Source organism: Vitis vinifera, chromosome 1 (genome assembly GCF_030704535.1).
Source record: "Vitis vinifera cultivar Pinot Noir 40024 chromosome 1, ASM3070453v1".
NCBI lineage: Eukaryota > Viridiplantae > Streptophyta > Magnoliopsida > Vitales > Vitaceae > Vitis > Vitis vinifera.
Window position 1 is genome coordinate 22,315,319 of NC_081805.1, and position 19,522 is coordinate 22,334,840.

A 19,522-nucleotide genomic window follows, 5' to 3' on the forward strand; every position below is an offset into this window, starting at 1 on the left:
GATACTCAGAGAAATATTTTTAAATGTGTGGGGACAAGAGGCCCAGCAAAATGATAACCACACACAAACATAATGCTGAAATAAATAAAAAAGGTTATGCTACTAAACAAGCTCATCACAGAGATAGGAGGTTGCCCCAAAAACAAAAAAATGCATTATTTAAATATCTCAAAAATCAATAGAATACAATATAAATAACACACCTGGAGGAGGTATTTACAGTTTTTAAGGTTATTCTGAGGGCAAAAAAAAAAAAAAAAAAAAAACTCCTTTTTCGTAAGTTACAATACAGGGAAAGAATCTGAAAAAATTTGCTGAAGATGCGGTCGGAAAGTTTAGATGATAACTCATGTTCTGTATACAGGAAAGAAATATTCCCCTCTCTATGATAAAAACAAAGCTTCCAAATAATCATCAATATAAGCTAGGCATGGCCAGTGATCAGTTCTAATCCGAACTAAAGTTGAGAGCTCACATACCTCCATTTGAAAAAGGAGATGGAACCTTGGTGGAAGAAATATCAAGACCAGAAAGCACCCAATGTTTCTGTTGCTGATGTTCACATTGCTCTCTCTGTCATCTTCTTCATCAATGTACTTGAGTTGGAGTGGCTCCTCCGCGTAATCAGTAACTGAGGTGGAAACATCTAGGGCTGAATCTGAGGCTCCATCCTTCCAGATGATGTCTCTGATCGCTCCCCCATCCTTTACAATGTTAACAAGGGGTTCACCCATCACACTTACAACAAAGGGTGCCAAGTGGCGCTCAACTGCCCGGATCAAAGACATTGCAGGAACTTCAAGGAGCTTAACAGATCGGGTCCCATTGATTGCTGTCACTCCTTTGCCTCCTTTCAAAGGGAAGGTCTCCCTCCCAGTGTTGGATGAAGTACAACATGCCTCCCACAGAGCATGGAACACTTCTGAGTAATAACCAGGAACTCCATCTTCTGCAATGTCGGCTGGGATAAGGGCCTTGAGAAACATGTCTTCAATGCCCACTGTGATACTCTGAAGCTGTCCACTTATGATCTGACCATTTTCTGCATTTGTTTCAATGGAAACATCAACAAGACCAGGCATTGGTTCCCGTGGTTCCAATTCAATCATTACAGGAGCCCTGAAACTTTCTTCCTCTTCTGAACCATTTTCAACAGGGACAATATCCAATGAGCCCTTTTGACCTGAGGAATAACCATTTGTGGGAGGTTCACCAAGTAAAAAGGGTATGTGAAATGATGGGATAGACCCATAAGGTGCCGAAGATGAAAACGTGAGCACAGTTGCATATATGGCAGGAAGTGCATCTACACCATCCAAATCAGCAGCAGGCACATCAGCCCCCCATACACGATTGAAGGGCTCAGATTTAAATCTCAAACTACAGGATATTCTAATCTTAAGCCCTGGCATGTGTCTGAAATCCGGAATACATGAAAAATGCCGCCTCAATATTCCTAGGATCTCTGAAATCTTTGAATCCATCACACGTAAAGGCTCCTGTGGATGATCAATTTTTTCAGTCTCAGAGATGATTTGTATACTACTACTGCCATCAACCTCCCTTTCCATGTCAACTGGGGGTTCACTGTCCATGATATTCTCCAGATAACCAGGTTTGTCACCCCCAATACCCAAAGTTGGCAAAGACAAGGACCAAGATTGTTTTACAAGCAGTGGTATAACACGCTCAAGGTGAATGTAAGAAGAGATATTCCTGGATTTCTTAAGATCACGAGAAGGCCGAGGAGACTGAACATTGAAGAATGAGCTGGTATGTGGAGATGGCGCAATTCCAGGGAGTTGTGCCCTGAGGTTCAATATGTGTCTAAGCTTCTTTCCTGGTATACAGATCAGCATCCGCAGGTAGATCCTGAAAAATGCCACAGTTAATGAGAGATACAAATGATACAATTTTCTCCTTTTCTTTTGACAAGCTAATTAATGGTTTTTCTCTCCTTGCACATCCTTTATGCTGTTCTTAGCCATATCCACTCTTTTCTTCATAAAGAAATGTAACTTAACCCTGTTATGCAGATAGGAAAGGAATAATTAAGAATAGAACAAAGGAAAAAACAATTCCCTTTATCATACCTTGCATTGTCCCGAACCTCTAAATCAGGAAAATACAGGCAAGTGAATGCAAGGAGACGAGATAATCCAAGGAATAATCTAGAACTATGGTGGTGTATCATCAACGTCCGGCAAATGCCAAGAACTTTACTTCCCAGAGACCAAGATTTCAATCCCGTATCTGGGCCATGTTTTTCAACAAGGGAAACAATAAATTTGGTAAGCAGCTCCAACAATCCACAAGCGGGAACGGTATCATTCTCAGCAATTCTATCAAAAATTGGGAAATAAGAAGCCAATCTATAGTCTATGGTGGCTTTTGGAAGCAAATGCTGATCAAATGTCTGAAGCAAGCGTTCTCCCAACCAACGATGCTTGTGACAGAGCAACAAACGGTCAACAAAAGCAACAATTACTGGAACCAATCTCTGAAACTCCAATGTCATCTCCACAAGCAGCCTCTGCAAAATTCGAATTCAGACATCAGATTACTGGAGAAGATCCCATCTCTGGATAGTTATGGAACAGGTACACATAGAAGTTTAGGTGTGCTTCCAAATATAAGGTGCTCAGTAGAAGGCAGCAGAGCGTAGTTAACTACTTGATAGTCCCTGGTACATTTTTAAAAAATCCCACCACTGATTTGACTGGGCTCTTTATTACTACAAGAAAAGTAGAAAAGTGGATGAAAACCATACAGGCATACAGTTTAACTAACACCATCCTGTCTCAGCATGTTTTTCATCATGATATTTTTTATATATTATTTCCATCATCTGATTTCTTGTGTTAATGACTGAAGAGGCCAAATGTAGCTTAAAGGTCATTCAAGTGTATCAGAAGCCAATGAGCTAACAGGTATACATGCATTAATAAAATGTCTAAAGGGAGAGCAAACCCTGGTACATAGGAAGTATAGAGAGAATGCCTAAGTAGCAAAACGAAAAGGCAAACCTCACAAACCTTGGACCATGGACTTTAAGCCACACCACAATGAATGAGCATGTGATCAGATAACTCTGTATCTTGTTTGTTCATGCAAAACCAATTATTGGAGTCCAATCCCCATCTCATTAGCTGATCAATTGTGAGGATCTTCTCCCAGAAACATCATTAACAAAGAAACCAACCTTGGATGGAGCAAAAGAACACCGTACCTCTGAAAAGAAAAGAAAAGAACTGTTGCAAGTAAGAACAAAGCCCTTACAGAAGGATTTAACTGAGAAGCTGCCTACTTTGGATAATCTCCACACCAATCTATCCTTCTTGCCCCTCATCAACTACCATGTTCTAAGTTCTAGACAGGAGATCTGATAAAAAAAAAAAGGGTTCTAGACAGACAGGAATGATTCCATCAATTCCAGCTCCCTCTCCTTTTTTAATTAATAATGACCATGGTCAACCTCCCTGTTTCAATAATCAGCAACTATTTATCATTTTAATAATCAACAACTATAGCTTCTTGGTTCACTATGATCCTGCACATATCCAAGAAAACACCTTAACTAAACAAACATCAGACAAAATTTGATTGTAAGCATATTGCCATGGAGATGGGGATCAAAGAATGGAAGTCAACCACCCTTTTCTAATTGCATTATGTATGCCCAAACCTACGAATGACCACCAACACACCCTAGCCTATATCTGTCTAGTGCAATCCTCCAAAGCCATTCCCCTAACAGTGCCTTATTAATGGCTAAAAGAAGGCTCCTAATCCCTAATACATCCTTATCCTAATGGAAGCAAACTATCATCCATATGAGCCAATTGCATTTCTCTTTAAATCCCCTGTACCCCAAAGAAAATCTCTTCAAAGCTTCTCCAGACCATCTCAGACTGATGTAGAGAACTAGGTAATTAATTAATAAATAGAAACTTACCCAATAAACACTAGAATAGGGAGTCATGCAGTCCGGGCGATTCCCTGTGTTTGGAACGATACTGTAGGGCTTTGGATTTGAGAGCAAATAGACGAAGATCCCTCTGCCTAGACTGTGAAGAGGACGATGGGCTTGGAATGAGAAAGAAGAGGGCAATAATGTTAGGGCTTTAGTAGCGAATCTGTCTTTTGCTCGTTTGTTCAAATCCGTCACTGGTACTGATTGCTTCCAGTTTACCAAGTGATTCCAGTCTCCCAAACAGCTCAATGGTTCAAATGATCCAATAATACATGCACACTTATTGTTGGTTCAACTGACTGCATGGTTCAAGCATATCATCCAAAACATGGTGAAGGTTATCGTGGAGAGGAAGACCTTCTTGGTCAAGTTGGTAGGCGAGCAAGAAGGAACTTGGTGTTCGATCACAGAGCACAGTAGAGGCGCTAATTTCGTCCTAGGTTTTGAAAAGGAAGCAGTCGGGTGGATGATCAAGCATTTGACGAAAGCCATAGAAATGGAGGGTCACCTAGGTTTTAACAGAAAATTCAGGGGAAAACATTGTGCCCACTTGATGGAAGTTGGCTTCAATGACTATGGAAGGTTCATAAGGATATCAGAGTTTGCTACCAAGAGAAGATATTGCTGTTTGATGATTCCAGAGGGCGAGGAGGGCAGCGGGTGGGAGAATATCAGAAGGGCGCTGTCTTCAATGTTGGTGGTCCCCTCGGCGAATACAGTTGAAAAAGGAAGGCAACACAGAGGAGAAGGTTCCTCACAAAATCTTGTGGGTCCCTTACATAGGTCTTTTGCGAAAGTGGTCAGTGGTGAAGGATCAAGAGAAGGTGGCATTATTTCTGTCGGGAGATGGGCGCGTGCAGTGGTGTGTGAATGCATTGAGGATAGGGTTAACTGGGTTGAGGTTGGCCGTGTGGTGGCGAGAAAATTAGGGAAGAAAGGCGTAGTCACGATTGTACCATTCTCAGGCGGAAAAGGAGTTTTCTTCGTCGAAACAACAGAGGAAGCTACCTTTCTTCAAGACTTGAGGAAGTTACGGGTTGAGGGGAGGATTTCAGTACAGATGAGAAGATGGTCGCCGAAGGAAAATGCGGAAATAGAGGGGAAATTCAGAGGAGGCTGGATCGAACTACGGGGGTTACCATTTCACCTCTGGTCTGAGGTACACTTGAAGAAAATAGTGGAGCAATGGGGGACGGTGACTGAAATTGATTGGCGCACATTAAAATTGTTCGATCTTAGCAAGGCGAGGGTAAGAATCGCAATGAAAGAAAGGACAGTCCTACCGGCTTTACTCGAGGTGACAGATGGGGAGTGGGTGTTTACAGTTGCCGTCGTAGTGGTCGGAGAAGAAGATTGCCGAAGAGGTAGCGTAAAGGGCGAGTCGACTCGGGAGGCCTTTGCATCTAACACGGGGACAGGTGGAGGAAGACGGGAGGAGAAAATCAGATCAACGGCTGGAGGAAGATGCCGTGTCGAGGAGGATAATAGGACGAGGAAGGGGGAAGAAAGAGGTATGGCTGTGGTTGTTGCAGAGGGGACACGTAGCAAAGGAGTGCAGGCACAGTCGTTGCCCAATTTGAATTCAAATAAAAAGGATGTTGGGCCGTTTGAGAAGAAGGAAGGGGGTGGGGAAAGGGTCGGAGGGGACGAGGCCTCCGCTGTTGAGGACCGCCGGGCCTATGAGAGGAAGGCCCAGCCTCCATCTAAGTGTGGCTCTACAGTTGAAAAAGTGGACTGCAGTTATAAAGGCCCGTCGGGGTTGGGCCTTAGCCCAAGAGGAAATGACCCAGTGGAGATGGAGGCGTTGTCAGGAACTGGAAATGAGTCACCCGCAGTGGGAAAGGGGAAAATAGTTTCTGGATATAGTCTTGAGGCTCAGACCAGTAGTCCCGCGAAGAAGAAAGCGACGATCGATTCAAAAAAGCTGTGGTCTATCCTTCTCCCTCCAAGCTCTGAGCGCCGACAAGGCCTTCGGTGTCGCAGCGAGAATCTTTTGAGCGAGAAGGACAAGGTAGTCTTCGATGTGAACCCAGAAGGTGTGGATTTAGGGGCCGATTACCTGGCGGGAAGAGGTTTAAGTGCGAGTCCTCTATTCTCTCGCCGTTATTCAAGGATCTGGAAGCATCGCCTTGGGGAAAGGGCTTCGACATCACAAAACGAAGCGGCCCAGCACAATCTATTCTCCGACGACTATATGGAAGGATTTTTGGGCCGAGTGGGGTCCGATCCTCGTGGCGGAACAGTCATGGTGTTGCCTTCTACTCCAAAAACCAGAGGTAAAGGGCTAAGATTTTTGGGGAATTGTGGATTGTTGGCCGCAGAAAATCTGGAGGTAACCCCGTCTTCAATTTTTCAGTCTCCCTCATCTCATCTCCCTCCTTCTTTTGGTTCCATTACTCCATTCTTGAGTCCTGCTGCCCCCACTCTTCCCAGATCAGTCATTCAGTCTCTGGATCCTTTGGAGAACCGAGAAAAGTCCGAATTTTTTGACATAAAAGGTGACGATGGTACTGTGGGTCAAAATAGTGTTGGCTTCCCTAACCTCGTTGTGGAGGTGAACCAAATTGCTCATCCTAGCCAGATGACGGACAGTGTTAACCCAGTGATGCCTAATACCAATCCATCTCCTATTCAGACTACAGTTAGTCAGAGAGTGGTTGCGGGTTCCCCAACTGGAGAGTTCCAAATAGAAGGAATTTCTCCTAGAAAAATGGCAAAAATACGCGACGTCTTAAAGACTCTGGATATAAAAGTATACTCCAGGAGGAAGAGCAGATGTTCCAAAGGTCTGTGAGATGAGATGAATCTGGTTTGGAGGTTTAGGGTCCGTGTGTTTAATCCATGAAGATAATCAGTTGGAATACCAGGGGGTTGGGTTCATGGAAAAAGAGAAGGGTAGTTAAAGACTTTCTGAGATCGGAAAAACCAGATATAGTGATGATTCAGGAAACAAAAAAGGCAGAGTGTGACAGGAGGTTTGTGGGTAGCGTGTGGACAGCCATAAATAAGGAATGGGCAGTCCTTCCGGCGTGCGGGGCTTCGGGGGGGATTTTGGTCATGTGGGACTCTAAAAAGTTGCACAGTGAGGAGGTGGTATTAGGTTCCTTTTCGGTCTCAGTCAAGTTTGCAGTGGATGGAAGTGAACAGTTTTGGTTATCAACTGTCTATGGCCCAAATAGCACAGCTCTTAGGAAGGATTTTTGGGAGGAGCTCTCAGACATTTTTGGTCTTTCTTCCCCATGCTGGTGCGTGGGTGGAGATTTCAATGTCATAAGGAGATGTTCAGAAAAATTGGGTGGTGGTCGATTGACCCCAAGCATGAAGGACTTGGATGACTTTATAAGAGAAAACGAACTGATCGATCCTCCTTTAAGGAGTGCATCATTCACTTGGTCAAACATGCAAGAGCATCCTGTGTGCAAGAGATTAGACCGGTTTCTCTACTCAAATGAGTGGGAACAATTATTCCCGCAAAGTCTCCAAGATGTTCTTCCTAGATGGACGTCGGATCACTGGCCGATAGTCTTGGAAACCAATCCGTTCAAGTGGGGCCCAACTCCATTTAGGTTTGAGAATATGTGGTTACATCATCCAAGTTTTAAGGAGAGCTTTGGAAGTTGGTGGAGGGAGTTTCAAGGAGATGGGTGGGAAGGTCACAAGTTCATGAGGAAACTTCAATTCCTTAAGGCCAAATTGAAAGAGTGGAATAAGAATGCTTTTGGTGACCTAATTGAAAGGAAAAAATGCATTTTGTTAGATATAGCTAACTTTGACTCCATGGAGCAAGAAGGGGGTCTCTCTCCTGAACTTTTAATCCAAAGAGCCGTAAGGAAAGGGGAGTTAGAGGAGTTGATCTTAAGGGAAGAAATTCATTGGAGACAAAAAGCTAGGGTGAAATGGGTTAAAGAAGGGGATTGTAATTCAAAATTTTTCCATAAAGTGGCTAATGGCAGGAGAAATAGGAAATTTATCAAGGTGTTGGAGAATGAAAGAGGCTTGGTGTTGGATAATTCAGATAGCATCAAAGAGGAAATTTTAAGGTATTTTGAAAAGCTCTATGCTAGTCCTTCCGGAGAATCTTGGAGAGTTGAAGGCTTAGATTGGTCTCCTATATCTAGTGAGAGTGCGTCTAGGTTGGAATTCCCTTTTACTGAAGAAGAGATTTCTAAGGCCATTTTTCAGATGGATAGGGATAAAGCTCCAGGGCCTGATGGTTTTACTATTGCAGTGTTTCAAGATTGTTGGGATGTGATTAAGGAGGATTTAGTGAGAGTGTTCGATGAGTTTCACAGAAGTGGGATAATTAATCAAAGTCCTTCATAGTTCTGTTACCTAAAAAAAGTATGGCAAAGAAGTTATCAGACTATAGACCCATTAGCTTGATCACAAGTCTTTACAAGATTATTGCCAAAGTGTTAGCAGGGCGTCTAAGAGGGGTACTTCATGAAACTATCCATTCCACTCAGGGAGCTTTTGTTCAAGGGAGACAAATTTTGGACGCAGTCCTCATAGCCAATGAGATAGTGGATGAGAAAAAACGATCAGGGGAGGAAGGAGTTGTCTTTAAAATTGATTTTGAAAAGGCTTATGACCATGTGAGTTGGGATTTTTTGGACCATGTGATGGAGAAAAAGGGGTTCAATCTTAGATGGAGGAAATGGATAAGAGGTTGTTTGTCCTCGGTGTCTTTTGCAATTCTAGTGAATGGTAATGCTAAAGGGTGGGTTAAGGCATCTAGAGGTTTGAGACAAGGCGACCATTTATCCCCCTTTTTGTTCACCATAGTAGCAGATGTAATGAGTAGGATGTTATTGAGAGCAGAGGAAAGAAATGTATTCGAGGGTTTCAGGGTGGGTAGGAACAGGACAAGGGTGTCCCATTTACAATTTGCAGATGACACCATCTTCTTCTCTAGCACTCGAGAAGAGGACTTACTAACTCTCAAGAGCGTTTTGCTAGTGTTTGGGCATATTTCTGGGCTGAAGGTTAACCTTGACAAAAGTAATATTTATGGCATTAATCTCGGTCAGGATCATCTACATAGGTTGGCCGAGTTGCTTGATTGCAAGGCTTCTGGGTGGCCTATACTATACCTGGGTCTTCCTCTGGGTGGGAATCCCAAGTCTAGTAGTTTCTGGGATCCTGTGATTGAGAGGATATCGAGCAGATTAGATGGGTGGCAGAAGGCGTATTTATCTTTTGGAGGCAGGATAACTCTCATTCGATCTTGTCTCACTCATATGCCTTGTTACTTCCTTTCCTTGTTTAAGATTCCCGCCTCCGTGGCAGTAAGAATTGAGAGGTTGCAAAGAGATTTTTTATGGTCTGGAGTTGGGGAAGGCAAAAGAGATCATCTAGTTAGTTGGGAGGTAGTGTGTAAATCAAAGATGAAAGGGGGTTTGGGGCTTGGAAGGATTTCCTTACGGAATTCCGCTCTCTTAGGGAAATGGTTATGGAGGTATCCAAGGGAGGGTTCAACATTGTGGCATCAGGTCATTTTAAGCATTTATGGATCACATTCTAATGGTTGGGACGCCAACACTGTTGTTAGATGGTCACATCGTTGTCCTTGGAAGGCTATTGCACAAGTTTTCCAAGATTTTTCCAAGTTTACTCGGTTCATGGTAGGAGATGGGGATAGAATTCGGTTCTAGGAAGACTTGTGGTGGGGGGATCAATCTCTGGGGGTTCGTTTTCCAAGACTACTTAGAGTAGTAATGGATAAAAACATTCCTATTTCTTCAATTCTCGGATCCACTCGCCCCTTCTCTTGGAATTTTAACTTCCGTCGTAACCTTTCCGATTCCGAGATAGAAGAATTAGAAAGTCTCATGCAGTCTCTTGATCATTTACATTTATCATCTTCGGTTCCAGATAAGAGATCTTGGTCTTTATCTTCTTCAGGACTTTTCACAGTCAAATCTTTCTTCCTTGCCTTATCCCAAATATCTGGTTTGCCTTCAGTTTTCCCTACCAAGTTAGTCTGAAATTCTCAAGTCCCTTTCAAAATCAAGTCCTTTGTCTGGTTGGTGGCTCACAAGAAGGTTAATACTAACGACATGTTACAGTTGAGAAGACCCTACAAAGCACTTAGTCCTGACATTTGCATGTTGTGCATGGAGCAGGGAGAAACAGTAGATCATCTTTTTCTTCATTGCTCTATGACGATGGGGTTGTGGCACAGATTATTTCAGCTAACAAAGATAGATTGGGTTCCTCCTAGGAGCGTCTTTGACATGATATCTATCAATTTTAATGGTTTTGGATCTTCTAAGAGAGGGATTGTATTATGGCAAGCTGCGTGCATTGCTATATTATGGGTGGTGTGGCGGGAAAGAAATGCAAGGATTTTTGAGGATAAATCAAGGAATTCAGAGAACCTTTGGGACATGATTCATTTCCTTGCTTCTCTTTGGGTTTCTTGTTCTAAGGTTTTTAAGGGGATTCCCCTTAATGTGATTCACCTTGATTGGTTAGCGGCGTGCAACTCCATTGGGTTGGCCTAACTCATAGTAGTTGTCTGTATCTACTTTATATTTTCTCGTACTTGTTTCATTGTAGTTCTGTTTTCTTGGGGGGGAGGATTCCTCATCCTTCTCTTGTACTTTCCCTTATATTAATATATGCCTTTGTCGTTTCCTATCAAAAAAAAAAGAATAAGGAGTCATGCAAGCAAAGCTTTAGCATCAGTACAAACAAACAAAAAGGAAAATTTCTTACTTTTGCTTCTATCTTGATTATCTATAAATATATTTCAGTAATTAAGACTGCTGCTACAACTTAAAAAATCCTATGATGACTCCATTATAACTCTAACTGCACATGCAAATATATTTTTAAGGGCTAGTAGAACTCCAAAGTGTATCAAGCATGGAAAGTGTGGATGCCTTCCTCTCAAAGTTGCAAAAGCATTTAGTGAGGAGGGACGAGCAAGACATGTTGGTATGGAGGAAATCGAAGAGAGAATTTCTTAGTCAAAAACTTCGACATTTTTTGGAAGTGGAATAAGGAACTTTTCCAGTAAATGTAGTTTGGAACCCCTAGGTGCCGAAAAAGTAGAATCCTTTGCTTGGGAAGTAATTTGAGGGAGAATTTTGCCTTTGAAACAGTTTTTTTTTTTATAGACAAAGAGAAGAAAAATGATAAAAACGCGCCTAAAAGGGGGCGCTCCCCATGTACACAGGCAGTATACAAAGAAAGCCAAACCCAAGGCCACAAAAACAACAATAGCCTAAAAAGGAAACAGCTAAACTTCAACCCCATCACCCAAAAAATCAGAAAGGAGAGATAGTCCAAGTCCAGAAAAGGTTTAGACCACTCTAGAAGAGACCGAAAAAAGAGGTTCCTTAGACTCGTATCTGACATTTCTTCCTCTTGGAACGTTCTTCGGTTTCACTCTCCCCAAATGCACCAAAAGAGACAAATAGGCGCTAATCTCCACGCTGCTTTCCTTTTCTTCCCTAGGCCCTTAATTTTCCATTCACCTAGCAAGTTTCTCACTGAAACTGGGAATACCCATATCACCCCAAAAGAAGACAACAATGAATTCCATAGTTTCCTAGTCTTATCACAATGAATAAGGATGTGGTCCGCCGATTCCTCATTCTCTTTACACAGATTACATCTATTAACCATAGACCAACCCCTTCTCATCAACATATCAATAGTAGAAATTTTACCCCAAACTGCTTCCCAAGTAAAAAAACGAGTTCTCAAAGGGGCATGTGAACCCCAAACCTCTTTGGCCGGAAAGAAAGGGCTATTCTCACCCTTTAAAGACCTATAATAAGATTTAACACTAAACTTTCCCCTCCTCTCAATCTTCCAAACCAAGAAATCCTCCCCTTCTTGAACCTTTAATGCAGAAATATGTTCCAGAAAACGACTCACCTCCTCCAATTCCCAATCTTGAAAGGATCTTCTAAAGTGCACCTCCCAATCCCCACCACCCCCTCCTTGCCTCCCCCAAAGATCAGCCACTACAGCAGAATTGTTCATTGCCATTCTGAACAGCTGAGGGAACATATCCTTCAGCTTAGAGTCTCCTACCCAAATGTCCCACCAAAATCTAGTGCTTCTACCATTACCAATATGAATTCTAGTTCTAAGAGAGAACTCCTCCCAACCCTTTCTAATGTCTTTCCAAAGGCCCATCCCGTAAGACTCTCTCACCTCTCGAGTGGTCCAACCCCCTTCCTTCTCTCCAAATTTACCAACAATGACTTTCCTCCAAAAACTTCCTCTCTCAAGAGGGAATCTCCAAAGCCATTTACCGAGCAAAGCCTTATTGAAATCCTTCATATGCCTTAACCCCAATCCTCCATACCTCTTGTCTTTGCAAACAGCCACCCATCTTACCAAGTGGATCTTCCTTCTCTCCTCCATATCTCCCCACAAAAACTCCCTTTGAATTTTCTCCAATCTGAGTCTCACTTTTCTTGGGATTACAAAAAGCGACATAAAATAGATGGGGAGATTTGAGAGAGTGACAAGAGAATGAATGTTGGGAAATAAATGCCGTCTTTGTAATGTTGAGGAGGAATTAGTTGATCATATCATTTTCCATTGTGCTAAAACAAGGATATTTTGACACTTGTTATTCTCTCTGTTTGACATCAAGTAGTGTTGCCTTCTATGGTCAAAACAACACCATTAAGTTGGCATGAGACTTTTGTGGTGAGGAAGCATGGGAAGCCATGGAAAGCTACCCTTTGTGCTTAGTCTTGACTATTTGAAAGGAGAGGAATCATAGAGCATTTGTCAATGTTGAACAAGCAGATCAAGCTCTCAAAAACTTGTTCATGTGCACTGTTTTTCTTTGGGCTAGGAAGTTTTAGGTGGAGCCTCTATGCCGATACTAGAATTTGTTGATTGGTTATGCACTTTTTCATGGGAGTGAGCCTTTGTATACCCCCTATAGACCTTGGTGCGCCCTTTTTTGTTTAGGTATTGTTAATAATATTCTTATTTGCTCATATAAAGAAAAAGGGGGAAAAAGCAAAAAAAACAGATCACCCACTTGATGATGTGCATAAACTAGATAATATAGCAGCTATTGCAAATGTGGCACATGATGATATGAGCAAAAGGAATCTGCTTTTCATTGGCCACCACTTCAAAACCCAAGCAATGGTCCTAATTGAATTTAAAAATAGAAACACAATTAAAAAATTAAAAATTAAAAAATCCTAATAACCCACTGCTACGGTAGTGTGACCAGTACCATGATTTGGCAATAGGAACAACTTTCTTAAGTAGCGTCGACAATATCCTCAACAATTTTGTTAATGTAGCAATGAACAATACCAATACAATTTCTTATCACTTATGTAATACTAGCGATAATATAGTTGCCCAAAGCGACCGAATTTAAGTACCTAACTTATCATCAACTAAAATAACTAGTATTCCCTCATTATAGCAATTTATATACATGTATCATCCAAAATAAAGCTAGTTTGGCCCTTCCCAATAATCATGCACTAAATCACCATCCTAACCATTGTTTTCATTATTCTACAGCAACTCCTCTATTATCCAATGCTCAGAGCATGGACTATCTGAAGAATGAAAACAAAATTTTCAAACACATTGACCCAAAGAACATCTTCAGCCATACAGTTACCTAAAGTCAGCTCGGGGGTACAGAATAGAGTTGTTGACTGGTTCATCAAAGGGATATACAAACTTATTCCTGTTTCTCCTTCTTTCAATAATTTAAGTGCTTGCTCTGAATGTTGTATCAATATGTAGATCTTCACCCTAAAAGAATGAAAGGAGAAGAGCATCATGGATTCCTTTTTAGTGGGATAGAAAAAGGAGATGCGGGTTCAATAACCCCCTCTTTATTGAATGGAGAGACAAAGAAACACATACACAAAGTGGGGCTAAATCATAATTGTTAAAGGCATGCGCTTAAAGCATGCCTAGGCCCAAGGCACAACAAGTCCTAGTTATAGCTCCTTGCTTGTGAAGGTGCACACCTTGTTTGAGAAGCACCTCTCTATTTGCTTTTTTTCCTTTCTTTTTTTAGTGTCAACCAAAAAGGGGACTCACTCAATGTACTTTCTTTTTCGTTTTTTCATTTCTAATACTTTTATTCTTGAAATTTCTAACTGTGTAGTGAAATTTTATATGATTGCATTAGTTTTTTGTTGGATGCTTCTTTGAAATGCTTAGAATTTGGATATTTTTGTTACATGGATTGAATTTTGGATCATATTTTATAAAACTGACTTGTGTCTAGGTTGTGCCTCACTTTGCTTAAGCACACATCTTGGGTTACGCTTAGGCCTAAGCCCTTGGAGACTATAGGCTAGGTTTCATTTCTTGACAACCTTTGCAAGGGCATGGGAGAGAGGTAATTTCACAAAGATGGAAAAAAAGGATATTACAATGGCATAATCTCCCTCTAATCTAATCAAAAGAAAGGAAAAGAAAAGCATTTTTACTATTTTATCTTTAATAATTCTTACTACCTTTGTGATAACATGGAAGAGAGGAGTGAGCACACCAAAGACTGAGGCACTAAACAGGATTAGCTAATACTTTTAGAGGCATTATTATTGATGCCTTTAAGAGAACCATCCATTCTGCACTCTTCTCATCCATGGTAGTCCCAGTTGTCACAAGTGTTAATGTGGATAAACCACCAAAATGGTTGATAAAGTTGGTTATTAAACAAGTTTCCATAAAGAAAAACAAAAAGGAAACAATCAGTATCAATAATCAAGATACGAAGTTGGAAAGTTCAACAAAATTGATGATACAAGAACATTTGGAAGAATCAGAATATGCTTTTCTACTGGATAACATTTCAGTACTTTGGTTTGTATTCAACAATCACTTAAGCTCATACTCCAGGAGCTGAAGGGGATGTTAATTCATAGGCAAACCAGCTGCATAAATGTAAACCTAGTTTACAACTACTAGTCACTTTACCTAACTGCTTGTAATGTCTTTCTCTCCTTTTAACCAATTACCAGAAGAGGAAAAATAAAAAGAAAATAACCTAAAGGAAGAAAAAGGAAAGACCCAGAGAGTACCTCTAGAGTGTGGAAGATGGTAGACTCCATCAGGGTTCTATTGGTGGAAGAATCAGTATCAGAATGAGACCGGGCACCTATCAGGAATTTGTGAAAGGTGCGGAATGCCACTGCAGTTTCTGTGCTCCATGGAGGCAACCACTTGAACGCGGATACAGAGACAAGGCCATCCTCAAATAGCTTCACCACAGATACTCGGGGCCCTGCCACCTCACTTGACCCTCCTCCCATATTATCCGCACTCAATGTGTTGAGACATATGGCACAGGAGGCAAGAAGGTCAAGCTTCAATGACTTCAGTGCAAGCGGATCAAAGACGGACGGGTAAAAAAATCCCAAACCTATTTCAACAATTGACTGTTTCTTCCTCCCGCCGCTATCCGGTACCAATCCAATGAAACCCAACAACCAATGGAGGGCAAGCAAGCGAAAAACAAGAGGGAGCTGGGCCTCCCTCGAGATCAACACAAGCCGGCGAGCGATGCTGGCCTCTTGCCCATCAAACGCATCTACGAAACGCGAATAAATCATCAGAACAACATGGCATAGCATGGGATCATAGGAGTAAAGCAGGCCAGAGAACTGCACCTTCAACATCGATGCCTGCAACTCCAACACCAACGCCACCGGCATCACCAACGACATAAACTCCATCATCGCGCTAGGAGTCAAAATCTGCGGCGATTCCAACAAAAACGCCATCACTCTCCTCAGCTCCTTAAAATTCAACCCCGAAACCTCCCTGCTCGAACCTCCAACCACAAATTGGGGCACATTGAAGGGCACCAAAGGCACCGATGTATTTAAAATCGATACATTCACCTTCCTAGTCACAATATTATGTATCACCAATGTGAACAACAGAATGTAGCTCTGCGAAGCGTGAGTTCGCTCGCTCTGGCACAATCCCCAAATATGCCCCGCGATCTCTGCCAGCAAGCACGGGAACGCCCTCTCCAACTCCCGCAAGCACTCGCAGGCCACCGCCCTCATCTGCCGATCCGCCCCATGACTCGGCCGATTCACAATTGTCAAAAGCAACTCCACCAAGCTCTCCAGTTGGCCTAGGCAAACTTCGACATCATTTCCAATGCATATCAAAATGGAGGTGACCGCAACCACCATTCGCTCCTTGAGCGCGGAGGAGAAGGAGACAGCATCATGAGGAGCTTGAACCACCGATCTGACGGCATCGATGAGGCGGTCGAGGGCGAGTTGGACTTCGAAATTGCGGAAGAGAGAATCGGAGAACTCTTCGAGGAAGGAGATGAGAGAGAGCTTGAGGGGGAAGTCCTTGCGGAGAATGGAGGAGAGGGCGAGGTCGAGGATGGAGAGTGGGGAGTAGTGGGATGTCCATTTCTCGCGGCGTACGACGTCGTATTGGAAGTCTTCAATGAGGAGCTCCCAATCTTGGGGTGAGAGGTATTTTAATGGCGGCTTTTCTGTCATAATCACCAAACCCTAATCACAGGAGCAGAGGCAGAAACCCTAGATGTGGGCATGAAGAAGAAGAAGAAGAAGAGAAACTTAAGAGGGATATTGGATTCAAAGTTAAAAGACGAACATGCCTAACATCTGCAAATAAAAACAAAAAGACAGGCCTCTACCGCCAATGTCTTCCCTCCCATGACTCTCATCTCTACATGCACCTTTATTGATTTTATTTTATTTTATTTTATTTTTAAATAAAACAATGAAATCCATTGATAAATATATCATAATCTTATGTTATGAAAAAAATGATTTTCTCATATTTGATTTTATTACAAAAAATTAAAAAGAAATTTAAATATAATTAAAACTATTAAAATTTTTGTATATTTTTTAATTATTTAATCCATATATAGAAAAGTTAAATTTTTTTGAAATAATATATAAAAATAATTTATTGGTTTTAAATTTATTTTTCATTTTTTTTCTTTAAATTTTTTCTTTTTATTTTAATTCCCTCACATTCTTCAAACTTTTCGGGAACCAAACATAGTTGTACAAATCCTACTACTCTTCTATGTGAAAATTTAAAATCTTTGGAATTTTATGTTTGAGAATTTGGTTATTTTATTATTTTTTTCCTTTGAAATTTATTGGGAATGAATCAAGTTTTGTGTCTAAATTTGTGAAAATCTTATATATGAAAGAAATAAAATTGATAAAATATCATAGTTAAAAACGAACTTAAACTAATAGCTCAAGGTTTCAATAAAAAAGAAAGAGATTACGAAGAGACTTTTACATTGGTTGTTAGGTCCGAAGTTATAACAACATTATTAGTTTTTGCATGTCATAAAGATTTAAAGTACATTTTTGAATGATTGCGAAAATTGTCAAATTTGGGTTAAAGTGATTTGTTTTTACCTAAATCCTATGATGAAAATATTGAAAATTAATTTGCATGAATTTTAAATAATTGAATTAAACCTAATTAACTAGCAAAATAATTATTTATTTTTAATTTAATTTAATCAACTCAAGAGGCTCCACAATTCAACTTTAGACATATAGCTTAAAGCAACAATGGGTACTTAAGATGGTTTGATCTTGGGGTTTTCAAAATCCTTGGTTAATTGAGATTAACCTAAATTCTATAACTCAAAGTTGTTTCTAAAACTTAATTTCCTTTTTCTTTTTTATCTGAATTTTGAATTACCATCAATGAATGAAATTTAAATTAGGTCTAAGTCTAGGTTTTTTTTTTTTTTAGTCCTTATTGCTTATGTACATTTGTTTTAAGATATATAACGAGAGAACCATGATGACTAGGGATCAAGGTGTACCAAGAATCTCCAATATTTGATAAGAATCTTTCTAACCATTTCCTAATTCAAACTAACATTGGAGAGTACTTTAATTCCTTAAATAGTGTTTTAAGTCATTCATTAATTCCATTGCTTATTCATTTACATAATGTACCTCCTAATTTCTAACTCTAAGTTTTCATGTTTCACACCCAAGATGACTTTTTGGGCCTCTCAATCCATTGAAGAAGTAGAATATATCATTCTTGAATAAAAAAGACAAGAAACAATGATTAAGTTAATTACATAGAGAAAAAGAAAAAAAAACAACCCAAAGGAGTATTCAATGTTTTCTCCTAAAAAATCCTCTCTTTTTCTCTCTTTAATTTCTCTAAAAAAATTGCTTAAACACTATAACAATTGAGTTTAGATAGAAAAATGCACCCTAACATGTGGTATACTCCTATTGGTCACTTATTCTAAAAAAATTACATAAAAATATCTCAAAAAAATGAAAATGTACGAATCTAATGAATAGGGATCATTTCAAAATGGTTAGAACCAAAAGGAAGTGATTTCAAAATTAATGGAGGCTTGACTTTTGTCTTAGCAAATCTGTATTTTGAAATGTGATGCATCTTCAAGTGGCAATGGGAAATTTCTAAATTTTAACCTATTTTACATTCTTCCACTACCATCTTTTTCTCATGTACTTTTCAACTTCAAATCGATGTTTTTTACTTCCAAATGAGTTTCATAATTTGAATTTAGCTTTTGCCCAACCTTTCATTTAATCTATGGTTTGTTTTGATCCCGAAGTGATTAAAGCTTCATTTTGAAATGGGAGTGTTCATTTTGAAATTAGTAGTGCCTCTATGCAATCTTGCTTCAATGGTTCATATCTTCCTTGTTTTCACTCCAATTTATGAAAATTTTGAAGCAATGGATTTCTAACTTTTTAAGCTCCAAATCCATGGCATGCCATGTGACATGTACAAGAGACTACATTCAATTTAAAGTTAGGGTTGATTTCCTTTAGTTTTAATCATCTTACTGCTTGATTGTATTCTTGCTACAACTCATTTTACACATAATTGCATTCTTTTCAACTATTCCATAGCCTTTGTCTCTCATATTTCATACTCATGCCTTGTCCTTTTTTGCTTTACTTAGCTCTCATCTTCCTCCACAAATCTCAAATCTCCCTTTTTTTTTTTTTTTTTGGAATGTCTTACCCATTTTTCTCTATCTTGGTTAGGAATGAGTTTTTCATTTCACATCCTTTTCATCTCTTCGCCCTAAAATTAAGCTCAAAATAAATGTTAACACCATAGTTAGGATCTTAGCACCAATCTAATCTAAATTCAATGATTTGAATATTTTATATTGCATAAATTCTATTATATATATTCCATTAATTTTGTGCACATATTTCAACTCCAATCAAAAGTATATAAAAATGAGGGTAACTAAATAGAGGGTGATATTAATGATAATGGTAATGAAATTTGAAATAATGGAGGTGGTCATCAAACATAACATTATTTGGTAGGATTTATTTCAAATCATTTTAATTTGTAGTATAAATCAATACTAGAAAGTGGTTGAAATGGAAGGAATTGGCATCGTGTATGTGATGGGAGAAAAGATAGGCAAGTGTTAGAATATTGTTGTACCTCTTATGTATTTTATTATAACCACTTGAGTAAGTTAGGAAAATGGATTAAGATAAGCTTTGTAATAGGTGAAACATGGCAACCCTCTGTTCT

General features: G+C 40.0%; 1 protein-coding gene across 1 annotated transcript; it reads right to left on the bottom strand.

Annotated features, from left to right (window-relative positions):
• Window positions 1-131: 131 nt before the first annotated feature.
• On the bottom strand, window positions 132-16,675 carry LOC100249600 (uncharacterized). The gene is made up of 3 exons (XM_010656252.3): window positions 15,019-16,675; window positions 2,094-2,533; window positions 132-1,872 (listed from the first exon to the last, which is right to left on the bottom strand). Exons 1-3 carry the CDS (start codon window positions 16,465-16,467, stop codon window positions 384-386), a joined length of 3,378 nt encoding a protein of 1,125 aa, XP_010654554.1. The 5' UTR covers window positions 16,468-16,675; the 3' UTR covers window positions 132-383.
• Window positions 16,676-19,522: the final 2,847 nt, after the last annotated feature.